The sequence below is a fragment of the Heteronotia binoei genome, chromosome 3 (assembly GCF_032191835.1).
Source record: "Heteronotia binoei isolate CCM8104 ecotype False Entrance Well chromosome 3, APGP_CSIRO_Hbin_v1, whole genome shotgun sequence".
Classification (NCBI taxonomy): Eukaryota; Metazoa; Chordata; class Lepidosauria; order Squamata; family Gekkonidae; genus Heteronotia; species Heteronotia binoei.
In genome coordinates, this window is record NC_083225.1 from 155,302,143 (window position 1) to 155,328,981 (window position 26,839).

Genomic DNA, 26,839 nt, shown 5'->3' on the forward strand with positions numbered 1-26,839 from the left:
TTCATCTAACAGGGAAGAAGCTACCTTCTGTTCTTCCCTAAACCCTTTCAAAAGAATATTGATCTTTAATACCTTTATCCCACTTCTTTCTCTGAAGGTCATTAAGGTGGTATCACATGGTCCTGCACTCCCTAGTTTATCCACACAATGATCCTGTGTGGGAGGTTAGGCTGAGAGTATGTGTCAAGCCTGGAGTTACCCAGTAAGCTTCATTGGCAATGTGGGGTTTTTAACCATGAATGTTAGGTAGGTCAGGCTGAAAGACAAAGAAACTGGCACAGTTAACATCATGGCAGAGGGCGGTTTCAAACTAGCTTTCCCTAGTCCTAACATCCCAGCAGTGCAATCCAATGGAGAGTTGCTCTGGGATTCGGGTGGAGTAATTCCATCTAGGACTGCATTGTGAGATACATCTCTTTCGTGGCTTTATCCAGTTTCTTTTACCTGCTTCCCACAACTCACTTTCCAGAGTACCTTGTGCAGAGAGAGTCCTCTGACCTGGATAGCCCAAGCAAGCCCAGTCTTGTCAGATCTTGGAAGCTAAGCAGGGTCAACAGTGGTTAGTACTTGGATGGGAGACTTCCTTGAAACACCCAGTTGAGAGAACAGGGGCAGGGTCTATTCAACCACCTCTCTGGATATCCTTCAGACCCCCAGTGGGGGTCTGTCACCAGAGGTTGAGATGACTTTCAGGTGCAACACACACACATACACACACATAAAATATACAATATACCCCCCCCCCCAGAAAAAAACAATGCAGAGAGAGGTCAGGATTTGGGGGAGACTGCCCACTTGCCCCTCTGGACTGAGTTACTGGTCTGGGCATTCCTTAGTATAGGAAGGCTGCTCACAGCAGCGGCTCATGCAGAGAGTTGGAAACTGTCTTTCCCCTGCAGGAATGTCATTCTGCTCCTTCTCTGTACCAGCTGTGCTTAGAGTTCAGTCATGTCAGGCCTGTGAATGTTGTCAGCTTCCCTGCCCCCGCTCTCCTGTGGGTGGATACTTTGGGGCTACCAATTAATGTCCCATGGCATATTAGCATTTGTCTAACAACGGAGTCGTGTGCTGTGTCACACAGTCTGGGAAATTTGGCTGTATAGCAAACCAGTCCAATGATTCACCCAGCCTAATAGTAATTCTACTTAAAAAAAAAAAAAGTTGAAGACTTTAGTTGGCTACACTGAAGTTTTGGGTGGAAACCCTTTGAATTAGTGTCCTGGCTTGTAAAAAAAAAAACCCTACACAACTAAACCAGAACCACAGTGTAAAGGATGAGAACAAACAACACTGCAAATGATTACTTACAGAGTTTTACAACATGACTCTGGAGTAATATCCTCTTGTTTTTAATTGTGTGTTCACAAACGGAGCAAACCAGTCATTTAAAATTATGTTGATATGGTGCAAAGGAGGACCAACAAACAGTTCTTGAGAAAGATTCGCCATGAAACAGGATTACGTGTGGATGTTCATCAGGCTGGGGCTCCTTGCAGAAGCTATTACAAGGCTGGGACTTTTCTTAGTTTTGATACGAATTCATACTTATTGTGGTAATGTCTTTGTTACTAAATAAGTTGTGAAACTCTGTGTGTATTACACTTAGTAGCCTATCATTCACAGTGTTGCTTGTGTAAACATCTCTTTATCAGAGTCATTTTTCAGACTCTGATGAATTTTCTAGAAATGAAGACCCAAGAAAGTATAAAATACACACCAAAAATGTACCTTTTTTCTTTTCTTTTAGTATCATTAAAAGGGGGGGTCTCAGTGAACTGCATGGGATACAGAGAATAGAAACCCATGCCATATTAAAAACAAAGCAGCAGCATTATTTATTTTTATTAATTTAAAACATTTCTGTGATGCTTTTCCCTTCAGATAGGGTCCTCAAGGCAGCAAGCTGCCTCAAGGCAGCAAGGCAACACTGAAATATTTCAACATTAAAACAGCATTTAAAATAAAGTTTTATATAACATAATTCAATAAAAGCAAACAAATACATGCAGCACCACAATCAGGGACGGAGGTCAACAAGACTTACTGGGTGTATGCCAAACCAACCAAACAAGCCTCCACCATTATTTATTTTATTTTTATTTTTGTGAATTTATTGTCTGCCCTTTCCCAAGATGGGCTCAGGGTGGATTACAACACATCTGGTGGAAGACACCAATAGAGAGAGAGAGAGATGAGTCTCCTGGAGCAGGGGTGTCAAGAACCATCAATTCACAGTCAACTTATGGTGACTTCATGGGGTTTTCAAGGCAAGAGATGCAGAGACACTGCCTGCTTCTGCACAGTGCTCTGGGATTCCTCAGTGATCTCCCACCAGCTAACCCTGCTTAGCTTCTGAGACCTGACGAGATCAGGCAAGCCAGGTCCATCCAGGTCAGGTCACCTGGGGAGGGGGTTCCAAAGTTTTGACATCTACTAAGCTGACATACACATGTACTGCTATTTATATGATGTAAGACTGTTACTCTTGCCAATCTCCAGGTAGGGCCTGGATATCTGCTATTATAACTGATCTCCAGACAATAGAGATCAGTTCCCCTGGAGAAAATGGCTGTTTTGAAGGGTGGACTCTATGGCATTGTACCCTGTTGATGTTGTCCCCACCCCCCAAACCCTGCCCTCCTCAGACTCCACCCCCCAAACTTGAGGTATTCCCCAACCCAGAGCTGGCAACCCTAAGGGCCGTAAATTAAATACAGCAACAACCACTTTATGTAACTGTAAAGTTGGGCAGATGAGTATTCAGGTTCTCAGGAAGTGTCCAATTACACTGATCATTCCTAGAGCACTTTGTTCTCACAACAGCTCAGCAAGACAAGGCCTTACATCTATTCTATTCATTTATAGTCCACCATTCACACTGAGATTTTACAGATTTAATGAAATAAAATGAAATTATTTGGCCAAGAACAACTGGAAATCTGGGACTGGGAGGGATGGTGGCTCAGTGGTAGAGCATCTGCTTGGGAAGCAGAAGGTCCCAGGTTCAATCCCTGGCATCTCCAAAAAAGGGTCCAGGCAAATAGGTGTGAAAAACCTCAGCTTGAGACCCTGGAGAGCCGCTGCCAGTCTGAGAAGACAATACTGACTTTGATGGACCAAGGGTCTGATTCAGTATAAGGCAGCTTCATATATATATATATATATATATATATATATATATATATATATATATATATATATATATATATATATATATATATATATATATATATATGTTCATATGACTAACAGGACCAAAACAAAGCCACTAAGGTGGAAGAAAAGATTCAGGCATATTATGTAGGCCAAAGTCTGCAGTGGAGGACTTGTCTCTATTGTACATCTGTGCATAATCTTTTTAACTCTAGGAACAAAGACCATACATCGATTTCCATGACAGAAGTTTTGGTCTTTTTCTCTGATCCCCTCCCTCATCTGCCTACAACTTTAAAGCTATGCATAATTTGTACTCAGTTCCTTCCTCTTCCCCAAACATCTTGCATTAAAGTTGTTCAGAGATTTCTGCTTGGACTATTTCCACCCACGTTCAATTTCTGTATTCATGGCATGATCATTTCGAACCTGATTTTCCACGGCTCTACACCTTGACTCATTAACTTCCACCAAAACAGGGAAGGAAAGTGAGCCGCTACATCAGAATTATGCTGCTTTCACCCACTTTGCACCAGAGTAAGTCACAGCAATGTCTCCTGCTGATAAAATTATAATAAGAATCTGTTGGTTTTGCAGGAGGAAGAGAAATTGCATGCGGCCTGCTTGGAACACAGTTAAGAGTGGAAAGAGAGTCTATTCTTAATACTGCAGAGGCACTGAAGAAGACCACGGTCATCAGATGTTGTGCTAATTGTAAAAAATAATCTTTGATAATGCACTGATCATTGAATTCACAGCCATTATTCTATAGGCTGTAATTTCACCCTATTTATGTGTTTGTTTGTTTGTTTATGTGTGCCCTTCATGATATAAAATTGTAGGGAGAACTTTTATTATATGGATCTATTTTATTTATTCATTAGATTACTATTCTGCCCTTTCCGGAAGGCTCAGGGTGGACTGAAACAATAAAACAATTGGATGTTTTTAAAAATATATAAGATAATAAAATCAGACACTGGTCATTCATAAATAATCAATAAAATATAAAGAAGCGGATAAGTTTCTTGAGGGCCAACAGGACAAAATAGGAGAAAGCCTCCCTGAACAAGAGTGATTTGCAAGCTTTGTGAGATTCCGAAGATCCTGCAGGGCTTGAACCTTATCTGGCAAGGCATTCCACTAGGTTGGGGCCAAGGTAAAAAAGGCCCTTGTCCTAGAGGTAGCCAAGCAGACCTCTTAGGGGCCCAGCATCACCAACAAGTTGTGTGATGATGATCACAGTGTACAAAGGGATGGTCCCTCAGATATGACAGTTTCAGACTGTTTAGGGCTTTAAAGGTGAGCACTAGCACCTTGAACTTGATCCAGAAACAGACAGGTAGCGAGTGAAGCTGCTGCAGCACAGAACAGAGATGTGCATCCCAAGTTACACCAGCCAACAATCTGGTGGCTGCATTCTGAACTACCTGAAATGTGTGGAGCAGCCTCAAGGGAAGCCCTGTGTAGAGCAAATTACATTAATCTAAGCGAGAGATGACCACAGTATGGATCACTGTAATGTCAGAACAAGATAGGTAGGGAACTCATTGGTGTGCTCTCCATAGATGGTCAAAGGCAGTCTATGCAGTGTTGGACACCAGTTTCTCAAAGCAAGGTATTCAACCATACCCCCAGACTCCTGACGGAGTCCAGCAATATAAGCAGAACCCCATCAAGAGCTGGGACAACAGGTCTGTGCCAATCCAGCCATATGATCTTACTCTTAGAAGGACTTAGCTTCAGCCAGTTTTCCCTCAACCAGTCTACCACTGTGCCTAAACACTGGAATAGTCCAAGGAGAGCATACTCCAGGAGATCTGCAAGTAGGAGATAGAGCTATGCATCATCAATGTACTGATGGCACCCCACCCCACAATCCCTGATGATATTGGCACATATAAATGTTGAATAACATCAGCAACAGGATTGCACCCAGAGGAACATCACAAACAAGTGGCATACTAGATTAACTCCTGCTACCACCAACAACCTTCTGTAGATGTCCCTGTAGGAACCATGAAAATGAAGTGCAGTACCCTGTATCCCTGGGGAGGTGAGGCAGTCAATCAGTGGCAGGTGGCCAATCATATCAAATTAGGGTTGCCAAGTCCAATTTAAGAAATATCTGGGGACTTTGGAGGTGGATCCAGGAGACTTTGGGGGAGGAGCCAGGAGACATTCAGCTTGGGGGTGGAGCCAAGATCAAGGCTGTGACAAGCATAATTGAACTCCAAAGGGAGTTCTGGCCATCACATTTAAAGGGACGGCACACCCTTCATAGGAAATAATTAAGGATAGGGGCACCTTCTTTTGGGGCTCATAGAATTGGACCCCCTGGTCCAATCGTTTTGAAACTTGGGGGATATTTTGGGGAGAGGCACTAGATGCTGTACTGAAACTTTGGTGCCTCTACCTCAAAATACAGCCCCCCCCCCCGAGCCCCAGATACCCGCAGTTCAATTCTCCATGATTCTCTATGGGAATAAATCTCTATAGGGAATAATAGAGTTCCCAGTAGAGATTTCGCTCCCCTCCCCCCACTTTCTGACGACCCTGAAGCGGGGGGGAGGGTCTCCAAACTGGAGGATCCCCTGCCCCCACCTGGGGATTGGCAACCCTATATCAAATGCTGCTGAAAAATCTAGTAAAATCATCAGGGTTGACTCACCAAGGTCTAATTACTGTCACAGGTCATCAACCAGCACCATAGGTGCAGCCCCCATCCCATACTCAGGTCTGAAGCCAGACTGGAATGGATCTAATGTGGAGGTTTTATCCAGAAATTCCTGACACTGCTCAGCCACTGCCCTCTCAATTACTCTCTGCAGAAACAGCAAATTCAAGACTGAGTGGTAATTGGCCAGCTCTGCCTTATCCAAAGAAGACTTTTCAAAATAGGTTGAACCAGAGCCTTTAAAAAGCTGGGAAAGCAGCCCCAAGAGAGAGACAAATTCACAATCACTCTTAGGAAGCCTCACAGCAAGATGGGGATTTAGATCTGAGCCTCCCAGATACTAGTGAGTATTATATCCATCAGACTGGTCCTCAGCGTGGTGACTCTCCATGGCTTTTTACGTGCTGACTCTCAAGTTATCTTAGGAAGAGATTGTTAAGGGATGTCAAATCCTGTCAGTACTCCAACATGTTTGAAGACTACAGCTAAAGGGAGAGGAGAAAGGTCTGGAACATTTTTTTTTTTTAACTAAAAGAGATCTGGGCTCAGTTTCTGCTGTTCTTATGTTCCTGGTATTTTCCTAGGAGAGGTCATAGGCATAAACTTTTACCACAAGCCCCTGGGCTCTTTGCCAGTGGCTTGGGGCTTTGAATGAGCTGACCTACTGAAACTAGCACCAGCCTAGGATGTTGCAACATCATATTGTATTTTTTTGTTGTTGAAATTGTATTTTTCCATGTTGTAAAGCGGTTTGAGTCCCCAGATGGGAAGACAAATGAGTTATAAATGCCTAAATAAATCGATAAAGCCCAGGGCTTTTTTTGTAGAAAAAGTCCAGCAGGAAATCTTTTGAATATTAGGCCACACACCCTGACATCACCATTGTTTCACACAGGGTTTTTTTCTACAAAAAAACCTCCTTTGTATATTAGGCCACACACCCTGACACCAAGCCAGCCGGAACTGCGTTCCTGCTCAAAAAAAGCCCTGATAAAGCCCATGGCTTGACACATTTCCAGGACACGTGAAGCGCAACTACGAAAATCACAGGAATGTTAGTGGTGACTTTACCACATGGCAACAGCATAAACTATATATTGCATGAACAGGATACCAGTGTCAAATAGTGTAGCGGGAATTATATGAAAGGTGGTCCTTCATCTGAAGTCAAACCATTGGTGCTTTTCAGTATTGGCTACTTGGATCGGCAGTGTTTTTGAAGTTTGCATTATTATGTTCTTTTCCAATCCCAATTCCAGATTGGAGATCTTGAAAAGAGAGAACCAAGGATTGAAGCAGAAACATCTGCTTGCAAATTGTGTGCTTGACTACTAGTTTAGAGCCCCAGGGAAAGCTTGAACTAAAACGTTGGAATGAGAAGTGCTTCATTTGTCACAATAAGGGTTGCATAGGCTTTTGCTCTACTATGTCCCCTGCCTAGGAAGCCCTTCCTTTTAACCCTAAGTAAGTGAACTGATTGAAGCTATTACATAACAAGAGACAAAAATATTTACATGTTATCTTACAAAATTTATTTCTAACCTTTCTGCCCTCATGAGAGTCATCAAGGCAGTTAACAAATCAAAACATACATAACAAAATCACATCTTAAAAACCATTAAAATGAGCTCTATATACATAATTAAAATAATTAATTAAAATAATTAATAAAACCACTGCCAAATACACAAAAAATATAAACACAACAATTAGAACATTGGGCAGGAAGGAAAGATCAAATGAAACAACAACCACAAAAGTATTTGCCAGTTTGTGGAAGATGGTAACAAAAGGGGCCAGATAAACCCTGGGGAAAGAGATTCAGAGTTTTGGTGCCACTAACAAGGCAGCCTCTCCTAGAATGCCATTGCCTGATCTCAGAAGCAGAGTCATCTAAAGCCAGGCCTCCAAAGACAACCATCGGGACTTTTTTTGTAGAAAAAGCCCAGCAGGAACTTATTTGCATATTAGGCCACACCTACTGACACCAAGTCAGCTGGAATTGCATTCCTGTTCAGAAAAAAAAACCCTGACAACCATAGGAGAGAAAGCAGAGCTTCAGGTATTGGTCCCGAACCATACAGAGCTTTAAAAAATCAATTCCATCTCCTCAAATTGTGCCCAGAAACAAACTGGGAGTCACTTTAGATGGGCCAAGACTGGAATAATATAGTCCCTATGACCCACTCCTGGCTAGAGAATTTTGCACGAATTACAGTTCCCAAGCACTTCTCAAGAACAGCCCCACATAGAACGCATTGTAGTAATCAATGCCTTGCGCTTGCTCAAAAATCGTCTGCTTTATTATTATTTCATATATCTCAAGGCCAATAACTGAAAATCAGTTCCAGAGCTAAAACCTGGATCAGATTAAGGCCCGGAAACAAACAAAGACTAAAATGCAGAAAGAATGGAGACTGTAGACAAAATAATGAAATAGGGGGAAAAAACCTGAGCAGACTGATGAATGGTTGGTTCTTCCTCCTACCCGCCACTGCACACATACAGAAAAATAGAGTAATGGAAGGAGACCAAAACTGCAATAGTTTTATCCTTTGGGAAATCCCCTGCCCCCAAACAAAATAATTACATGTGTATGCCTGGTTGGGAACAAGACAGAGAAGATCTCACCGTGAATTTCTTGTAAAGTTCATAAGTGAGGAGGGGATTGGGTAGCTCCCGGAAGTATAACTTGCAAAGTGACCCCACACAGTGAATGTCCTGGAGGTAAATTTCCCTTGTCAGGTCTGGACACTGGTCAGAGGCAAACTCTTGCCTGAAATAACAGAGATGGAAGCATAATGATGTTAATGAAGAAGAGCTGGAAACAATTTGTGTCTGATTTCTGTCACAGTAAAAAAACAGAGAGAAAGAGAAAGAATGTTCACTGATTGGGTAGCGTCAAGGTAGAATGTGTTTTCTCAGTGATGGGAAACCTGTTCAGCCAAGGATCACCATGGAAACCTACACCTCAAGGGCTGCAATGATTATGCATATTCTTATATCACATAATTTACATATTTTAAATGTAAATGAGGATTATACATTGTAAGCCACAGTTGAGATAGTTCTGTAATGTTCCTTGGGCAGGGTTACAGTCAGCCATGATGCATGTATTTCATATCTAGCATTTCAACAGGAGCATGTACCTTCCCAACCTCCTACATAGAATGTTTGAAAGAATTTACAGGCAAAAAGGTCCCACCCACAAGCTCCATCCTCCTACTTCCCTTTTTTTTTCAATTAAATTTCATTTAACACAACGAGAAAATAATACAATTAAACCCATATTTCTAATGATTAAGAAGATAATACTGAAAACACAGAACAAATTCCATTCATGAAAAAAAAAATGACCAATTCAAGGGTACAAGAATATTGATTCATAACATAAATGAATAGAGGAGACCATGTCTCTTGGTTAAAACAATTTTATTTGGTAACATATGGTAACAAATTATATTTCTTGCATCATTAATAACTTCCTTTATCTATCCCATATATTACTTTCTACCCACCCCTCCCCCCCGTTACTTGACCCCCGCCGGTGTTATTTACTTAAAGTACTAATGTTTAAAGGTACCCTTAACTAATAAAAACAAAAATTAACATTCTTCTTTTTTCTAAGACTTAATCATTATCAAAAATTGTCCAATGTCCTTTTATTTTCCACTCTTTTTCTACATATCTTCTGAACTTTTTCCACTCCATCTTAAAAACTTCTAAATCATAGTCTCTTAAAATTCTTGTTAATTTGTCCATTTCACTCCATGTCATAACTTTTACAATCCAATCCCATTTCTCTGGTATTTTTTCTTCCTTCCACAACTGCGCATATAATGTCCTAGCAGCTGAAAGCAAGAACCAAATTATAGTTCTATCTTCTTTTGGAAATTTTTCCAATTGTAATCCCAACAGAAAAGTCTCTGCAACTTTCTTAAATTTATTTATTTATTTATTTATAAATTTATTTATTTATTTATAAATTCATATCCCAAGATCCTAGAAAATTCTTGTTGAATCATCTGCCAATACTTTTTTGTTCTTTCACAAGTCCACCACATATGGTAGAAAGAACCTTCATGTTTTTTTTACATTTCCAACATCTGCCTGGCATCTTATTATTCATCTTTGCCAATTTCTTAGGAGTCATATACCATCTATACATCATTTTAAAACAGTTCTCTTTAAAACTATGACATGTCGAAAGCTTCATAGAGTTCTTCCACAAATATTCCCAAGTTTACATCTGTATTTCTTTATTTACATTAATTGCCCACTTAATCATTTGAGATTTCACTACTTCATCTTCCGTAGATCATTTTAAAAGTAATTTATATCATTTTGAAATTAATTTTTCGTTGTCTCCAAGCAGAACTTTTTCCATTTCTGTTTGCTCTTTTCTTATTCCTTCAGTTTTAATGTCATTCTCCACCAAGCTCTTTATTTGTTGCATTTGAAACCAATTATATTTATTATTCAGCTCTTCAGCAGTTTTCAATTCTATTTTGCCACTTTGTATTTCTAATAGTTGATTATATGACAACCACTTTTCTTTACCCGCCTCAGCTGTTATTTTTATCACTTCTGCTGGCACTATCCATAATGGTTTTCTCTCATCTCCATATTTCTTATATTTCATCCATGTGTTTAGCAAGCTATTTCTTATATAATGGTGAGAGAAAAAGCCGTCTATCTTTTTTCCCCATAATACATATAAGTGTGCCAGCCAAATTTATTTCCATGACCTTCCAACGCTAAGAATTTTTTGTTTAACAACATTATCCATTCTTTTATCCATACTAAGCAAACTGCTTCATGATATAATTTTAAGTCTGGTAATTGAAATCCGTCTCTCTTTTGCATCTGTTAAAATTTTCATTTTAATTCTTGGTTTCTTCCCTGCCTGCACAAACTCTGAAATTTTTTTTTTGCCATCTATTAAATCGTTTACTGTCTTTCACAATCGGAATAGTTTGAAACAAATACATTATTCTTGGTAGAATATTCATTTTAATTGCGGCTATTCTACCCAAAAGTGACAAATTAAGTTTATTCCACTTTAACATATCTTCATCCATTTTACGCCATAGCTTCTCATAATTATTTTTGAACGAATCAATATTCTTCAGTGTTATCTTCACACTCAAATATTTTACCTTGGAGGTAACTTCACAGCCCGTTAGTCTCTGCAATTATTGTTGCTTATTTATTTGCGTATTTTAACATAGAAGCTTTGATTTTTCTTTATTAATACAAAATCCCTCCAACTCCCCATATTCTTTTATTTTGGCTAACAACAAAGGTGTGACTTGTATGGGGTTTTCATTTATAAACATTATATCATCTGCAAATGCTCTGTATTTATAAGTAAATCCTTTTACTTTTAATCCTTCTATTTCTTTGTCTTCTTGAATTTGCATCAGTAATATTTCAAGAGTCATTATAAACAACAGTAGGGAGAGTGGACAACCTTGTCTTGTACCTTTACTAATTATCATGTCTTCTATAAGATCAACATTTATACATAGCCTTGCACATTGTTCAGTATATATTGCTTTTATCATTCTTATAAAGCTTTCTCCCAGCTCCATTTTCTCCATTACTGCAAAGATAACATCCCAATTTAAATTGTCAAATGCTTTCTCTGCGTCCGCAAAAAATAATGCCACTTCCTTTTCTGGATGTCTTTCATAATATTCTACAATATTTACAACAGTTCTGATATTGTCTCTTATTTGCCTTTTGGGAAGAAACCCCCTTGATCTTCCTTTATAAAAATTATCAAATATTGTTTAAACCGTTCTGCCAAGATTCTTGTATATATTTTATAGACATTATTTAATAATGAAATTGGTCTATAATTTTCTACATTTGTAAAATATCTTCCTTTGGAATCAACGAAATAACAGCTTCCTTCCACGTATTTGGTATGTTCCCTTTTGTTCTTATCATATTCATCAATTTCTGAAGTTTTGGGATTAACTCCACTTTGAGGGTTTTAAAAAATTTAGCTGTATATTCATCTGGCCCAGGTGCTTTTCCATTTTCCATTGCAATAATTGCTGCGTCAAATTCTATTTTTTCAATTGAATTGTTCAAAACTTTTCGCATATTTTCTGCTAAGGGTGCTATTTTTATCTTTTATAAGTACTCATCCATCTTTTCTTTCCTTATTTTAACACCTTTAAATAACTTGGCATAATACTTAAAGAATTCTCTTTTTATTCCTTCTTGATCTACCACCTCTCTTCCATCCACCACAATTTTATTAATAATTTAACTTTCTCTCTTTTTCTTCAGTTGCTAGGCCAAATATTTTCCCGGTTTGTTTGCTCCCTCGAAAGATTTCTGCTGCAATCTTTTCAGATTCCATTCCAGTTCTTTATTTAAAAAATGTCTCATTTGTGTTTGTAATATTGTAATCTCCCTTATAATTTTCTTTTTCCCTGGCCTTTTTCTCAGTTCCCCTTCTTTTTTCTTTGTTTCATTTTGAATGTCCAACATCTGTTTTTCTTTTGCCCTCTTATCTTTGTTATTCAATGTAATCAATATTCCTCTCATTACTGCTTTATAAGCATCCCAGACCGTCTGAAATTCTATATCCTCTTTATCGTTTATTTGGAAGAAAGCTTTAGTTTCATTTTCTAGAGATGTCACTATTTCTTTATTCTGTAGTAAATCTTCATTCAATCTCCATCTTCTCAACTTCTTATACAATTTTGTAATCCACATTATTGGGTTATGGTCAGCCCCAATTTTAGGTAAAATCTCTATTTTCTTTGTTATAAGGCCTAAGTCTTTAGTGCCGTACAACATGTCAATTCTGGAAAAAGTTTTATGTCTTGCTGAAAAAAAGGTATAGTCCTGCACTTCAGGATTAAATTTCCTCCATATATCCTCCAAATTTTCTTGTTTGACCAATTGAAAAAAAGACTTTGGCAATTTTACTTCCTTATTATTTTTTTTACCCCCAGACCTATCCAGTGTGTTCTTAATTGTTCCATTAAAGTCCTCCATTAACAAAACTTGGTCATACGTCAGTTCATCAAATTGTTGTATAATGTCTTTTTAAAAAGCATCGTTTGCACCATTTGGTGCATACAGTCCCAATAACAACGGGGTTTTTTGCATTTAATATTATTTCTATCGCTACAAATCTTCCATCTTTATCTTTAAATACTAATTTCAGCTCCAATTCTTGTTTAATACAGAAAATCACTCCTCTTTTCTTCTGTTCAGCCAATGAATAAAATTCTAGTCCCAGTTGTTTATTCCATAAAAATTTGTAATACTTTTGTTTGATATGCACTTCTTGTAAACAAACTATATTACAATCTTGCTTTTTAATCCAATGAAACGTTGCCTTTCTTTTTTGTGGTGAATTTAGTCTATTTACATTCTAAAATAATAATTTGTAATCCATCATGGTGTAAATTCTTTATGTTCTTCATAAAACCTACGCAGTTCCTGTGTGCTTGTAATTGTAATCCTTTTTCCTTGCAACTCAAAGCTTAGACCTTCAGGTATTATCCATCTATACCTCATTTCATTGTCACGTAGTTTTTCTGTCAATTTTTTATATGCTTTTCTGTCATTTATCACTTGTCTTGGCAATTCTTTCATGATTCTTACTCTGCTGCCTCCCACTATCAATGTCTTTTCAAAATTTTTATTCAAGATTTTTCTCACCATTTCTTTTGTCATATATTTTATAACCACATCTCTTGGTAGATTATTTTTCTTGGCATATAGTGAGTTCACTCTATACATATAGTCATACATGCTTCTAGTTCCTTCAGGATCTTCCTCCAAAAATTCTGCAATTAGTCTTATTATATATCCTTTCAAATCAGTCTCTTCATCCTCAGGTACTCCTCTCAGATGTATCTGGGTTTCCATCAATTTGCAGTCATGAATTGCCGCCTTTTCTTGCATTTTTAGCAAAGTGGAATCATGTACTTTCACTCTCTCTTCCACCTCTTGCACTTTTTTTGATGTTACCACAGTCTCATTTCTGAGATCTTCTATATCTTTCCTTAGCTCTTCAATGTCTTTTCTAATTTCTTTTTTAGAAACAGTTATCATGTCTCTCACCCCTTTCATCATCCTGGCTTCCATTGCTTCTAATTGATCTTGCATTTTCTCCATTGAGGCAGTCCTTGCACGGGTTAACTTATGCTCTGACATTTAAAAAAACACTGAAGGTTTTGACCTCTCCAAATTAAATTTAAACTATCAGGTTTGATAGAGTAAGGCTTGCCCTTTTCAATAAACCTAATTTCGCCATCCTCAGAGTCTCTTGGGCTCAGATATTAATTTTTGAAGTTTTTATTTCTTCCAAAATGGCGGTCGCGACTTTCTGCTTCCCTTTTAAAAAAAATTTTCCTTCAAAAGGCTTCTAAAATAATTATCAGCGATAATGTCCAAAAATATTTAGACTTATAATTGTCACCACTGTCATCTTCACCAATTTTTAATGTGCCGAACACTTTAAAAACTTTATTTAAATTTTGACCTCCTAGCAATGGCCGCTGATGTTTTTCTATGATATTATAGTCCTAGAGTAGGCTAGCTGCTTCAATGATTTCCCTTTTCCATCCGACACATCTTGCTTTTCTTGCCACCAAATCCCGTTTTCACTGGTAAAAAGATCTCGCGATGTTTGACGTATTTCCTGTGCTGACTGTGAGAACTGCAAATCTGTGACGATGGGGCTTTTTCACCAAAACCGCAAGTAGACAAAACAATAAATTCCTTTCCACTTTTTAGCACTGTCCTTTAAATTTACAAAATTCAAATTTCGCCCGTTCTCCCCTTCTTCTTCCAAGCTTTCTGAATCTCTATTTCCCACCTTCTGAATTTATTTTGTTTAACTTTAAATAGTCCCGGAATGAAGATAGTCATCAGTACCTTTTTCTTAAGTTATCCAGATCCAACACCGGTCTTGTATAGCTTTAGATGTTTAGCAGTCTCAAAGGAGGTTAGGATCCTGTCGAGCTTATGTCAAATAAATGACTCTGGAAACTTCTGCAGATGATGAATATGCAAATCATCTCCGGAGACCCCTCAAAGCCTCAAAGGAGCCCCCTCCGGGACTCCCTTTTAGCCAAGGTAAATCTCCTCAGAGTTTCCTGTGCATATCTTGGACTGATATCTAACTTAGAAAAGTAGGCAGTAGGCATTAAATTGCCCTCCACTACCCCGAACAGAAGCCCCAGCCTGCTCCCCTTCTGAGAAGCAATTCAGCTCGGCATTTTCCAACCCCAGAAGTACCCTAGAGGAGACCATGTCTCTATCAGTTGTTTATGTTTCCTATTAGATCTCACTTTATACCAGAAAAGTAACTCAAATACTTTCTTTGGCAATTCTTGTTTATTTGGACTGGATTGCAGTCTCACCCACCAAATAAGCCCAGTATAAACTCCAAAATTATATCTGCAAAAGAAAATCTTGATATTGAAAGATAGTGGATTCTCAGCATTTCTCCAATAGTTCTTTTAACTAAACCCCCCACACACACATGGCTGCTCTACTTCAGATCCATGTGGCAGAAACTGGCTTTTCTTTGATGGCAAAGCCAACTTGCCTTGACTCCTTAGTTACAGATTATTGATATATTTTCAAGATGCAAAATAGCACTGCCATTTTCAGAATCTAATGATCCATCCAGCCCTTTCTTTAATTTGACAAATGAAACCTATGGGGCCCAAATTGTGTATCAGTGTTTCTATGACTTAGTTTATATTTGGGTCCCCAATATGGTGACAACATCTTTCATGGTACCCATCTTTTTTTTTTTCAAAAGTGGGCAGTGTTGCCAGGAGGCACTGCCTGCCTCTATGGAAGCACCCCAACAGAGAGAAAATGGGATCCTCAGCACTGGAAACAAAATGGATTCTGGTCAGAAACAGACCAAGCGTCACCAGTCTTTGCAAAAAGCAGATGCCCAGGCTTGCTCCGATTACCACACAGGGCTTTCCTCCTGGTCTGGCCCTTTCCATCCCCCCAAATAAGATGTATGAAAGACAATGGGGCTTACAGGTAAGGTATGACTCATGAAGTAATCCTTTGCTACTGATTAATGGCACATCTCGCCAACTCCCTGTTCCAACTCAGCTGCTCAATGCTAATTTTGCCACATTGCACCAATTCTTCATCTCCTACTCTGACTCCATTCCATAGTGTTGAAACCAAAATGGATTAGAACATTAAACTCATCATGGCCCATCCAAATGTCAAGTACTTTGTAAGTAATACCAACTGTTTTAACCTGGTAATACATTCATGTGTGCAGGATAAGCCCATCAATGGTTATTTAGGTCTCCATGGTTACGGGAGGGTCTCCACTCCTCAAAACCCTATATAAACTGGGTAAAAATCACCTTATGGTGTGCATTCTGTAGGGCGCCATTATACAGTCTGTACCCCCCATTACGCTTTGTAATTGGTCCTACTGAGCGTGTCATGCTGGTCGTGCATGCCATTCTCTTCATTCCTCTGCTGAATGGAATGGACGTTTGCAGTTCTGGATCAGGTAGTATTACCCACTCCAACAATTCCTAAAAATCCCTATCAATCACCTCTATATTTCCTAGACCTTGCTATGTATGTATTTTATTGTGCATGTGTGTGTGTGTGAATGTACCTTTTTACATAATTTCTGGTAAAACAATATAAAATATATTCAATCTGGAGTCTTACTGTATGAAACCAGACTTTCGTATCATTGGTGAAGATCCTAGCTCCTAACTCACTCTATCTAAGTCTCCCTCTTGCTAATTTTCCCATCTAAAAGAGGAGACATCAAACATTTCCAGTAACAGCAGAGCCAGGTAAGGCATTTACCCCAAAAGGCTTCTGGTTAGCTACTGACGATTTGATTGATTGTGCAAATATTAATAAATACTACTTTGGCTGCAGTTGCCACCACAACATAAGGATATTTGCTGTGTCCTTGAAGGTAAGTTGGGGCAGTCATTTTGTGTCTGCCTCCACATCCTCTGTCAGTCATTTTGTGGCTTCATCACCACATAGAGTTTCAAAGGTATCCACAGTTTATAAAAGGTTGGGAACTACTGGTTATACTAATTCTTTATAGAGAAATCCAAGTGGGCAGCTGTGTTGGTCTGAAACAGTAGAACAAAGTAGGAGTCAAGTGCACCTTTAAGACCAACAAAGTTTTATTCAAAATGTAAGCTTTCGTATGCATGCATACGTCTTCAGACCTCAAAGTAGCTGTTTTACTGCAAAGAAACTTCAAGAACAGAATGGAGAGAGAAATTTTTGAATTACAAATTATTATGAAACTTGGAACACCTCCCAGGACTGAACAGTGATATTGGTTTTTTATCTCATTACATATGCTAAACCCACTCTCGCTGTGTATAGCTATATATCCACAGTATTCCAATATATTTCTCTTTTAGAATAGTGTATCAGAATAATATTTTTTGTATTGACATGCTCAAATAAGGGACATTGGCTGTTTATCTCATTACATATACTTAACACATTTTCATTTTATGTATTCTTTTTTTCTAATGGCAAACTAGAATGATGTTTATAATGCATAGAATGATGTTAAAAAGTAAATTAGGTGGACGAGAACATCACTAGGAAATACATGTCCTTTTGTTTTACCTAGACTTGTAGCAAAAGCAATTAATAGGCAACTTTTATTACCTTTTATTGCTATCCAGACCAAATGGTCTTCCAATTTATTACACTGTTTTGCCATTTGATCCTAACTTTGTATCAGTTTACACTCTTAACCCACCAGCTATATGTATTTCAGCTCATTGTACCCCATCCCCTCGTCTGAAGAAGTATGCATGCATACGAAAGCTTACATTCTGAATAAAACTTTGTTGGACTTAAAGGTGCCACTTGACTCCTACTTTATTCTTTGTAGAGAAGGCAGCATGAGCATAAAGCTTGCTGCTGTAGCCTGCTGCACACAGAACATACAAACCATGAGGAAACTGAACTAGACCTTCAGAAATAATGAACTGTACTTGATAATGGAGCTGGAAGCAAAGAAAGTATGCTTTCCTAAAATCTGTGTTTGACCATGATCCAGATCCTCCAGAGCACACAGGGGGATTCTTAAGGTTTATATGAAACTATAATGTGAGTTAACTAGCCTGCATTAAAAGCTGCAGTGTAAACTACAGACAGCAGTTTGTTTGATAAAACTCACAATGAACTTCAAGGTTTCTCTCAGGTATGTCCTCATTGCTCACTGGCCACTGCTTTACAACAACAAACCTACTTCAACCCGTGCATTCATAGACTGTTCTCCCACAATCAATGCCAGCTGTCTCTAATATATAGGCTCTTATCCCCCTCACCTTAGTTTCTGAATGTTGGAGGTCACTCCAGAAAGCCGGTAAATTCCATCCACAATGCCGTGAGTCTCTATGAACTCTGAGCAGCTCTTCAGAACTGGTGGAACTGACAAGGAGAGAGAGGCAGAAATTAGAAGAATTGGCACAGAATTTTCCCAGATGACCTCAAACTGAATCACCTTTTAGGCAGCAAGTCATAATAGACCTACAGTTGACAACAACAAAAAAGCAGGATTTCACACACTGATCAATTTAATTTAATTTGCAGAGTGAAATCTTCATTGGTGGGACAATCAACAGAACATCAGTACCCTCCTGCCTGAGCAAAATGAAAATTAAATGTAACATATATCAAGCTGCCTTATACTGAGTCAGACACCATTTGTCCACCCAGATAAGTAGGATCTACTAATAGCAACATGTACTTCAGCATCAAGGACCTTCAGTATTCAGCATTACATTTTGTGACACATTGGAACAACATCTCTTCCAGTGTATATTCTGAGGCATTATACTTCTGATTACCAGATTAAGCAACAAACGCAGAGAAGGATTTATTTATGTATATTTTATTTACTTCATCAATATCCCTGTTTTCACCCAATGATGACCTAAAGTGGCTTATAATGTTCTCCACATCTCCATTTTATCTTCACAATAAACCTGTAAAAATAGGCTAGTCTGAGAGTTTGTCACTAACTCCAGGTTGCCCTGCAAGCTTTGATGTCAGAGTGGGGATCTGAACTTGGGCATTCCCAGATCTTGGTCTAACCACTACACCATGCTGGTTCCCCATTAGGCTGTCATCATCATGTTTCAGTTACTAGTGCCCCAGAGGAATACAAATGGCCTCCCCTGGAAACAGAATGCTCAAGAAGATGGAGCCCAGTCTGACTCCACAAAGCAATTAGTGTATTCAAAGAAGATATTTAGCCTTTCAAGTAAAACTGCCAGGTATTATTCTGAATTTTTCATCTCTGCTGTTTTGCTTTGAAAAGTACCCTCTCAATTTTGCTCTCTCCTTGTGTGGACTGAACCCTTGATTCTTTATTTTCATGACATTCTCTATTTCCTTGCACTGAATTCCCCCGCCCCCCAAAAAATGTATGCAGTTTTCATTACCCATGTATCAATAAATCAGCATTATACATAGATATGACATACCTTAGACATAGAAATACTGTATATATTATGTATAAAAACTATAATACATACATAATACCAATTAATATACAAACCAGACAGCAAAAAAAAAAAGAAAAAGATGAGGAATAAACCAGTGGCAAAATATAAAAATATTTAAACTATTATAGGAACATTTCACTCATCCCTAGAAACCACCAGTGTTCCCTCTAAGCTGAGTTAGCGTGAGCTAGCTCACAGATTTGTATCCTCCAGCTCATGCATTTTTGTCTTATCTGGGCAGAAAGGCAGGATATATTTGTAATATGAATGAATGTGTTCATACGCTGTCTTGGAAGGATAAATTTGCACCTAGCACATGGATACACCATCATTTATGCTTCACTGAAGGAGCAGAAAGAACTTTCTTTTAAGCATGACAGTCACATCAGTAATTATACCTGTCCTATTTATTGTCAGCTAAGAGTATACCTATGCAAATAAAAGCTTCCATTAACAAATATGTTAGTATTTATTTTGCAGGTGGTCCCTGCAATCTTTATGTGCTTGGAATGACACACATTATTTCAGAAAGGTAAATGTGAAAATTGCTGCAGATTCTGTCTTGCATGACAGAACAACAGTTATAGACTTTGGACAGCATGGTCACATGGGAATCTTCTCCCATTCCCAGTCCACACGTTAACACTGAACCCTAAGCATGGTATGAAAAGATATGATGGTGTGTTGCATGAGTTTGTGGAGGTGGAGTATGTAGCTTGCATGGCTGGCACAAAATCCACTATTTCAGATGACTGATGCCATGGGGAAGGGCCATGGATCACTTATAGAGCATCTGCTTTGCCCTCCCAAGGAAGCAGGAGACCATTCCCCAGTGACGCTGGATCCGCTCCCCCTCTGGAACAGAACATGGGGCATTTCTTGTTCTCGGCCATGTCGAAGACATCCAGCTGCGGGTACCCCCAAAGCTGGAATACAGGCTTCAGAAAACGCCACTGCAGTTCCCACTCGTGTGGGGAAGCCCCACCCCTGCTGAGGGAGTCTGCCTGTATGTTGAGGACCCCTGGAAGATGTGCAGCCTTCACAAAGATGTCAAATTGTAGACACTCCAACCAGAGATCCATCGCCAATGCACAGAGACGGCGAGAAACTGTCCCTCACTGCCTGTTGATGTAGCACAGGGCAGTGGTATTGTCTGTGAGTAACACTACAATCTTCCCTGCCACCAAGGGGTGGAAAGAGCATAGGGCAAAATGAACTGCCAGCAGTTCTAAGTAATTTATGTGGCACTGGGTCAGTTTTGGCGGCCAAGGGCCCCCCACACGCAGACCTTCCATGTGAGCCCCCCAACCCCACAAGGAGGCATCTTTTGTGATAGTCACAGTGGGAGCCGGGAGATGGAAGGGAGCTCCCTGACAGATGTTGTTCTCTGACTCCCACCACTGTAGCGTCTGCAGAGTCACAGATGGGATGACGAACCTCTTTCGAGGTGAGTCTCTGAGTGGACGAAACTGGCGCAGAAACCACAAATGTAGGACTCTCATCCTCAGTTTCGCAAAAAGTAGCACGCTTGTCATCACCGCCATCAGCCCCAGCATCCGCTGCAGCTGCTGCGCTGTGCCCCACTTTCGCCTCTGTAGAAGTTGTACCAGACAGATAATGTCCCTCACTCTCTGTGGAGGCAGATATGCGCGATACAGGTTTGTATCCAGCAAAGCCCCTATGAACTGCACTGTCCTTGATGGAGTAAGGTGAGATTTCTCCAGATTGACTTGCAACCCCAAGGTGTCGAGAAGACGTAGAGTGATGGCAATGTGAGTTGACAAACTTTCCCTCGACTTCACCACAAGGAGCCAGTCGTCGATGTATGGAAAGATGATAACTCCCTGGAGATGGAGATGGGCAGCCACAACACTCATCATCTTCGTAAACACCCGAGGTGCAGTGGACAGGCCAAACGGAAGAGCTTTGAACTGGAAGTGTTGGGAACCCACTGCAAACCGAAGGAAACGCCCGAACGCCAGATGGATGCTGACGTGGAAGTAGGCATCCTTAAGGTCCAGGGTCGCCATCCAGTCCCCTTGACTGATGAGGGGCAGGATTGTTTGCAGCATGGACATTCTGAACTTCTGGTACAGAATAAGTTTGTTCAGATTCTGAAGATCCATGATTGGTCTTAAGCCCCCGTCCCGCTTGGGGACCAGGAAGTAACGAGAGTAAAAAAAACCCGTCCTGGCCTCCATTGGAACTCTCTCTATGGCTTGTTTCTGTAGGAGGTTGTTCACCTCCACCAGCAGAGGTGGGGAAGGGGGAGTGGTGATTACCACGGATTGGTTCGGAATCTGAATAAACTCTATTTTGTAGCCCTCTTGTATGATGGACAACCCTCTTGTATGTAGAGATCAACTCCCAGGCAGGTAGGAAAGGGTGGAGGCGGATAGATACAGAACCAGTGGGGACGATGACACGTGCCACGAGAAAGTCAAAGGCCCTGCTTCTAGGGACGAGTGCCCTTGGACTTGCCAGAGGCCTGGGAGCTCCTATTGTTGCCTGAGTATGGTTGTCGGTTGTCAGGCTGGGTCGAACGAGGTCACCACTGTTGTTCAGGTGAGAACTTTTGATAAGTCTTCTTGCCCCAGGGTTTGTGCCACTGCTTTGCCTTGGGGGCTCTGGAAGTTGCCTGCACGCCCAAGTTCCTGCAGGTATTCAGGCTCTTGTCTATCTCCTGCAGTGTACTATCTGTGGTGGTGCTGAAAAGGCCGTCCCCTTCAAAGGGCAAGTCCTCAACAAAAGCCCTTGTGTCTTGCTGCAGGGCTGTTGACCTCAGCCATGAGTGACGGCGAATGCACATGGCAGACGTGATGGTCTTAGCGGACACATCCACCATGTACTTTGCTGCAGCCAATTGATGCTTGGCCACAGCAAAGCCTTCTTTCTGCAGCTTCCTGGCAGCAGCCTTTTTGTCTTCGCTCAGGAAAGAGAGGAGAAGGGTGAGTTGTTCCCATACAGAGTATTGGTAGCTAGCCATGCAAGCAGCATAGTTAGATACCTTTACCCCTAGGGCCCCTGCAGAATAGACCTTTCTTCCCATATTGTCCAGCTGCTTCCCTTCCTTGTCAGGTGGGGATGAGTGGACCTTACGCGCCTTTGAGGAGGAAGAGACGATTACTGAGTTCGGTTTTGGGTGGGTGAAAAGGAACTCGGCACCCACCTCCTGGACCCTATACATGTGGTCCAGCCTCCTAGATGACACCGGCGTTGAAGATGGTTTCTTCCAGGGCTCCTTGACTTCCTGCAGAATCACTTTAGTGACCGGCAAAGTGATTGCTGTGGATGTGTCCCTTTGCATAATGTCAAAGACATTATCACCCACGACAGGTTGTGGTTGCATCACAGGGAGAGAGAGGGAGGTTGCCATCCTCTTCACCAGTTCGCCATAGGACTTCAGATCTTCCGAAGGTGATATAGGAAGGTCCTCGGCCGTATGGGACACTGGCGAAGGCTCCAAGGCTCTTTCCTGGTTGTCGGTACTGCTCTCAGAGTCCGACGAGGAAGACTCCCTTTGGATGGAGTGCTCGGAGAGAATCGGCGTCGATTCCCGGATGGGTGAATGAATCGATGCCGATGGTCGCTGACGAGTCTCAGCCGCAGGGGTGGTGCGCCTCTCCGGAGGGATCGATACTGATGCCGCAGGCCTTCTTGAGTGGTGTGAAAGCCTCAACACGCAGGATGCCTCCGAATGCTGATCCCACTCCGCAAACTCCTTCGGTGGAAACCACTGATATGGTGGATAAGAGTATGGATAGGTGGGCGGCCACTGTCGCTGCTCCCACGGTGGTAGCGGTGGGAAACGGCATGGTGCCATGGAAGGCTCCAGCTCTCGCCTGCCTCTAGAAATGTAACAGGTTAGTGAGGCAAGATCTTCCCTTACAAAACCCATGCTGGGTCTTCCTCAATAACTTGTGTTCATCAATGTGCTTGATAATGGTTTCTACCAACTTTCCCGGTATTGAGGTTAGACTGACTGGCCTGTAATTTCCCGGATCTCCTCTGGAACTCTTTTTTAAAGATGGGGGTGACATTTGCTAACTTCCAGTCCTCAGGAACGGAGGCAGATTTCAATGAAAGATTACATATTTTTGTCAGGAGATCCACAAGTTCAACTGAGTTCTTTCAGAACTCTTGGATGTATGCCATCCGGACCTGGTGATTTATTAGTTTTTAATTTGTCAATCAGTTGTAGGACTTCCTCTCTTGTCACCTCAATCTGACTCAGGTCTTTCAACACCCCTTCCAAAATAAGTAGTTCTGGAGCGGGCAAACACTTCTCATCTTCCACAGTGAAGATGGAGGCAAAAAATGCATTCAGCTTCTCAGCCATTTCCCTATCCTCCTTCAGTAAACCTTTTATCCCTTGGTCTTCCAAGGGCCCCACTGCCTCCCTGGCTGGCTTCCTGCTTCTAATATACTTGAAGAAATTTTTATTGTTGGTCTTTATGTTTTTTGCAACATGCTCCTCATAGTCCCTTTATGCCTGCCTGATCATAGTCTTGCATTTGATTTGCCACAGCTTGTGTTCCCTTTTATTAATCTCACTTGGACAAGCTTTCCACCGCTTAAAGGAGTCCTTCTTACCTTTTTCAGCTTCCATTACTTTGTTTGTTAACCATGCAGGCCTTCTCTTATACCTGTTTGTGCCTTTCCTAACTTGTGCTATATATTTCATCAGAGCTTTTAGGATTGTAGTTTTAAATAGCCTCCAAGCTTCCCAAGGGTTTTGACTGTATTTACCTTTCCTTTCAGTTTCCTCTTCACATGCTTCCTCATCTCAGAGAATTTACCCCTTTTAAAGTTAAACATGGTTGTGCTGGTCTTTTGGGACAACTCTCCATTTATACAAATGGTAAAATCAATAACGTTATGGTCACTGCTCCCAAGCGGTGCAATCATTTTTACATCTCTCACCAAGTCTTGGGCATTACTTAGGACCAAATCCAGGATCGCCCCACCCCTGGTAGGTTCTGAGACCACCTGCTCCATAGCACAGTTATTGAGAGCATCTAGAAACTCAATCTCTTTCTCTCAACCTGAACACATATTGACCCAATCAATCTGCGGGTAGTTAAAATCACCTATTACGACACAGTTTTTACAATTAGCCACTATCTTTAATCCTTCCATTATATTATAATACATGAACATAATCTACAATGCATAAAATTGTCATCTGAATAATGTCACTATTAAGGAATAAAAAGAACACATCTAAAATATTTGTGGGTGAGCTTTTTTCAAAAAAAATATTGACTATTTAAAGTTAAACAAGCTACAACAATGCAGGAAGTAGAATTACATTGAGAACTTGAGAAGCATTACATAAGCAGATGTCAACTGTATGTGAACTCCTTTGATAACATGCTTCTGACCCACCTGGCCATGATCATAGTCTTGTTCCCAAATGATCTGTAAAGCCACTATAAAAGGATATAACTGGTAATCAGTGTTTCTTTGGTGAGTTAGTGTGAGCTAGCTCACCATTTTTTAGCCTCTGGCTCACACATTTTTGTTTTGGCTCAGGAAGGATGGCCTTGGGGCACACTAACTTATTCAATAGCCAAGTTGCTCGCTCACAACGTTAATGTCGGTAGCCCATGAAGTAAAATTTTTGCTCACAAGACTTCACAGCTTAGTGGGAGAATTGCTGGTGTAGACTATTAGCTCTTTACGTTACTGAAAAGTGTTCATTGTAATCTTAAACTTGAATGCATTCTTTGGCAAAAGTAATGTATGTCAAGAACACCATCAGACGAGATGAAAGAATTTCCAATAAACTAAAAAGAAGAGACCTGCTTTCATCAACCACAGGACAGAGAAGGACAAGTTAGGTTAGATGGCCTATATAAAAGGAGGAGAGTAAAGATCACTAGAAACTCCAGTGGCTACCAGAGTAGCCTTGGACTCAGTAGAACCAGTCTGGTTAGTGGTTAAGAGCACAGACTCTAATCTGGGAGAACTGGGTACAATTCCCCACTCCTCCACATGCAGCTGCTGGTATGACCTTTGGCTAGTCACAACTTCTCAGCAGAGCTATTCTCTCCAGAGCAGTTTTCTCAGGACTCTCAATCCCACCTACCTCGCAGGGTGTCTGTTGTGGGGAAGGGAGGGGAGGGGAAAGGAGACTGTAAACTGTTCTGAGACTCCAAGTGAAGGGCATGGTATAAATCCAATCTCCTCCTCCTCCTCTTCCTCTTCTTCTTCTTCATCAACACACATGTGATTGAGGACATTTTAGGTTTAGGTTTGGAACAGTTTAGGTTTGATAATATTGTTAATCTGATAAAAACATCAGAAGCCTTCTTTATATGCACAGTAAGTAGGGTTGCCAGGTCCCCCCTGGTGGGGATGGGGGGAGGGCTTGGGATGGAGCCTGGAGAGGACAGAGTGCTCAGTGGAGTAAATATCATAGCATCCATTCTCCAAAGCATTCTAGGATGCAGCAACATCTTGTTCTCCATTCCCCTCCAGTAAAGCTATGCCTTCCCATGTGGCTGTCCCTTCCAACCTTATTGGAGACACCCCTGCCATTTTGCATCTTGAGGCAAATGTTAAGAATTATTTGCACTATCCCACCATTCTCTCCTCCCCCAATTTACCTCAGTTTTTATTTGTGATGCCTATTAGACATTCCAGTTGCACATTTCCCACATCACTGCAGCCAAAGGCTTCTTCAGACTTTATGCACACTATTTCCTGCTGTCCCAGTCCTTGAACTTCACTAAACAAAAAACGGCCTATTTTGTCAGACACCACAGTGGTTTTGTAAGAAAAAAAAGTTCACCAGGGACTCATTTCACTTGTGACCAAAAATTACAGTCTGACCTCATGTCCCTGGAGATAAAAGGGCTATGCATCAATTTGAAGCTCCTCAAAGCAGTGATTATATGAAAAAAAACCCACAAAAACTGTTCTCCTCTAGCACAACTGAAATCCAGGAGTTTGCTCTCTTGTTAGGTAACACTAGCAAGAGATGGGTTAAAATGTTAGTAACTAGATGATAGGTACTGGAATAATTTCCTTCTGCTTTACTGATTTGTCTGCTGCAGACCTGCGTGGAAACGAACCACAACCAAATTATTGGTTATAACTTTTTGTGGAAGAAACTGAGCCTCAGAGCCATCTTGAAATTTCGCAAATGTCCTCCTTCTGTAACTGTATGTACAGAAACCCTCGGATGAAACCATTCAGTTTTGAATCAGAACTTTTCATGGCTTCAAGTGTAAGTGGGAAAGTGGGGGGAGAAGGAAAGGGGAGAAAATAAAGCATTTGTTGTATGAGGGGGAAAGGAGGGATGAAGCTGGGTGTCCCAGCCTTGTGTCCATAATTGAAACCATACTGGAGGCTTGAAAGTTGGAAGAGGCAGCCAGTGTCACACAGTCCCCCGCGCGTTCTGCCAGGCAGCCAGAATGTCCTCGGTTTACAACTACAATAGAAACCAGATGCTAGAAGAAAGAGAGAG

The 26,839-nt window shown here is 40.7% G+C and overlaps 1 protein-coding gene across 1 annotated transcript in view; it reads right to left on the reverse strand.

Annotated features, from left to right (window-relative positions):
- Positions 1-26,839, reverse strand: part of ARHGAP31 (Rho GTPase activating protein 31) — a 148,013-nt gene that overhangs the window by 32,981 nt on the left and 88,193 nt on the right. Inside the window, exons 2-3 of the mRNA XM_060234660.1 lie at positions 18,184-18,286; positions 8,462-8,606 (exon numbers count right to left, since the gene is read on the reverse strand). Coding sequence (XP_060090643.1) covers positions 8,462-8,606; positions 18,184-18,286 — 248 coding nt within the window. The remainder of the gene's footprint in view (positions 1-8,461; positions 8,607-18,183; positions 18,287-26,839) is intronic.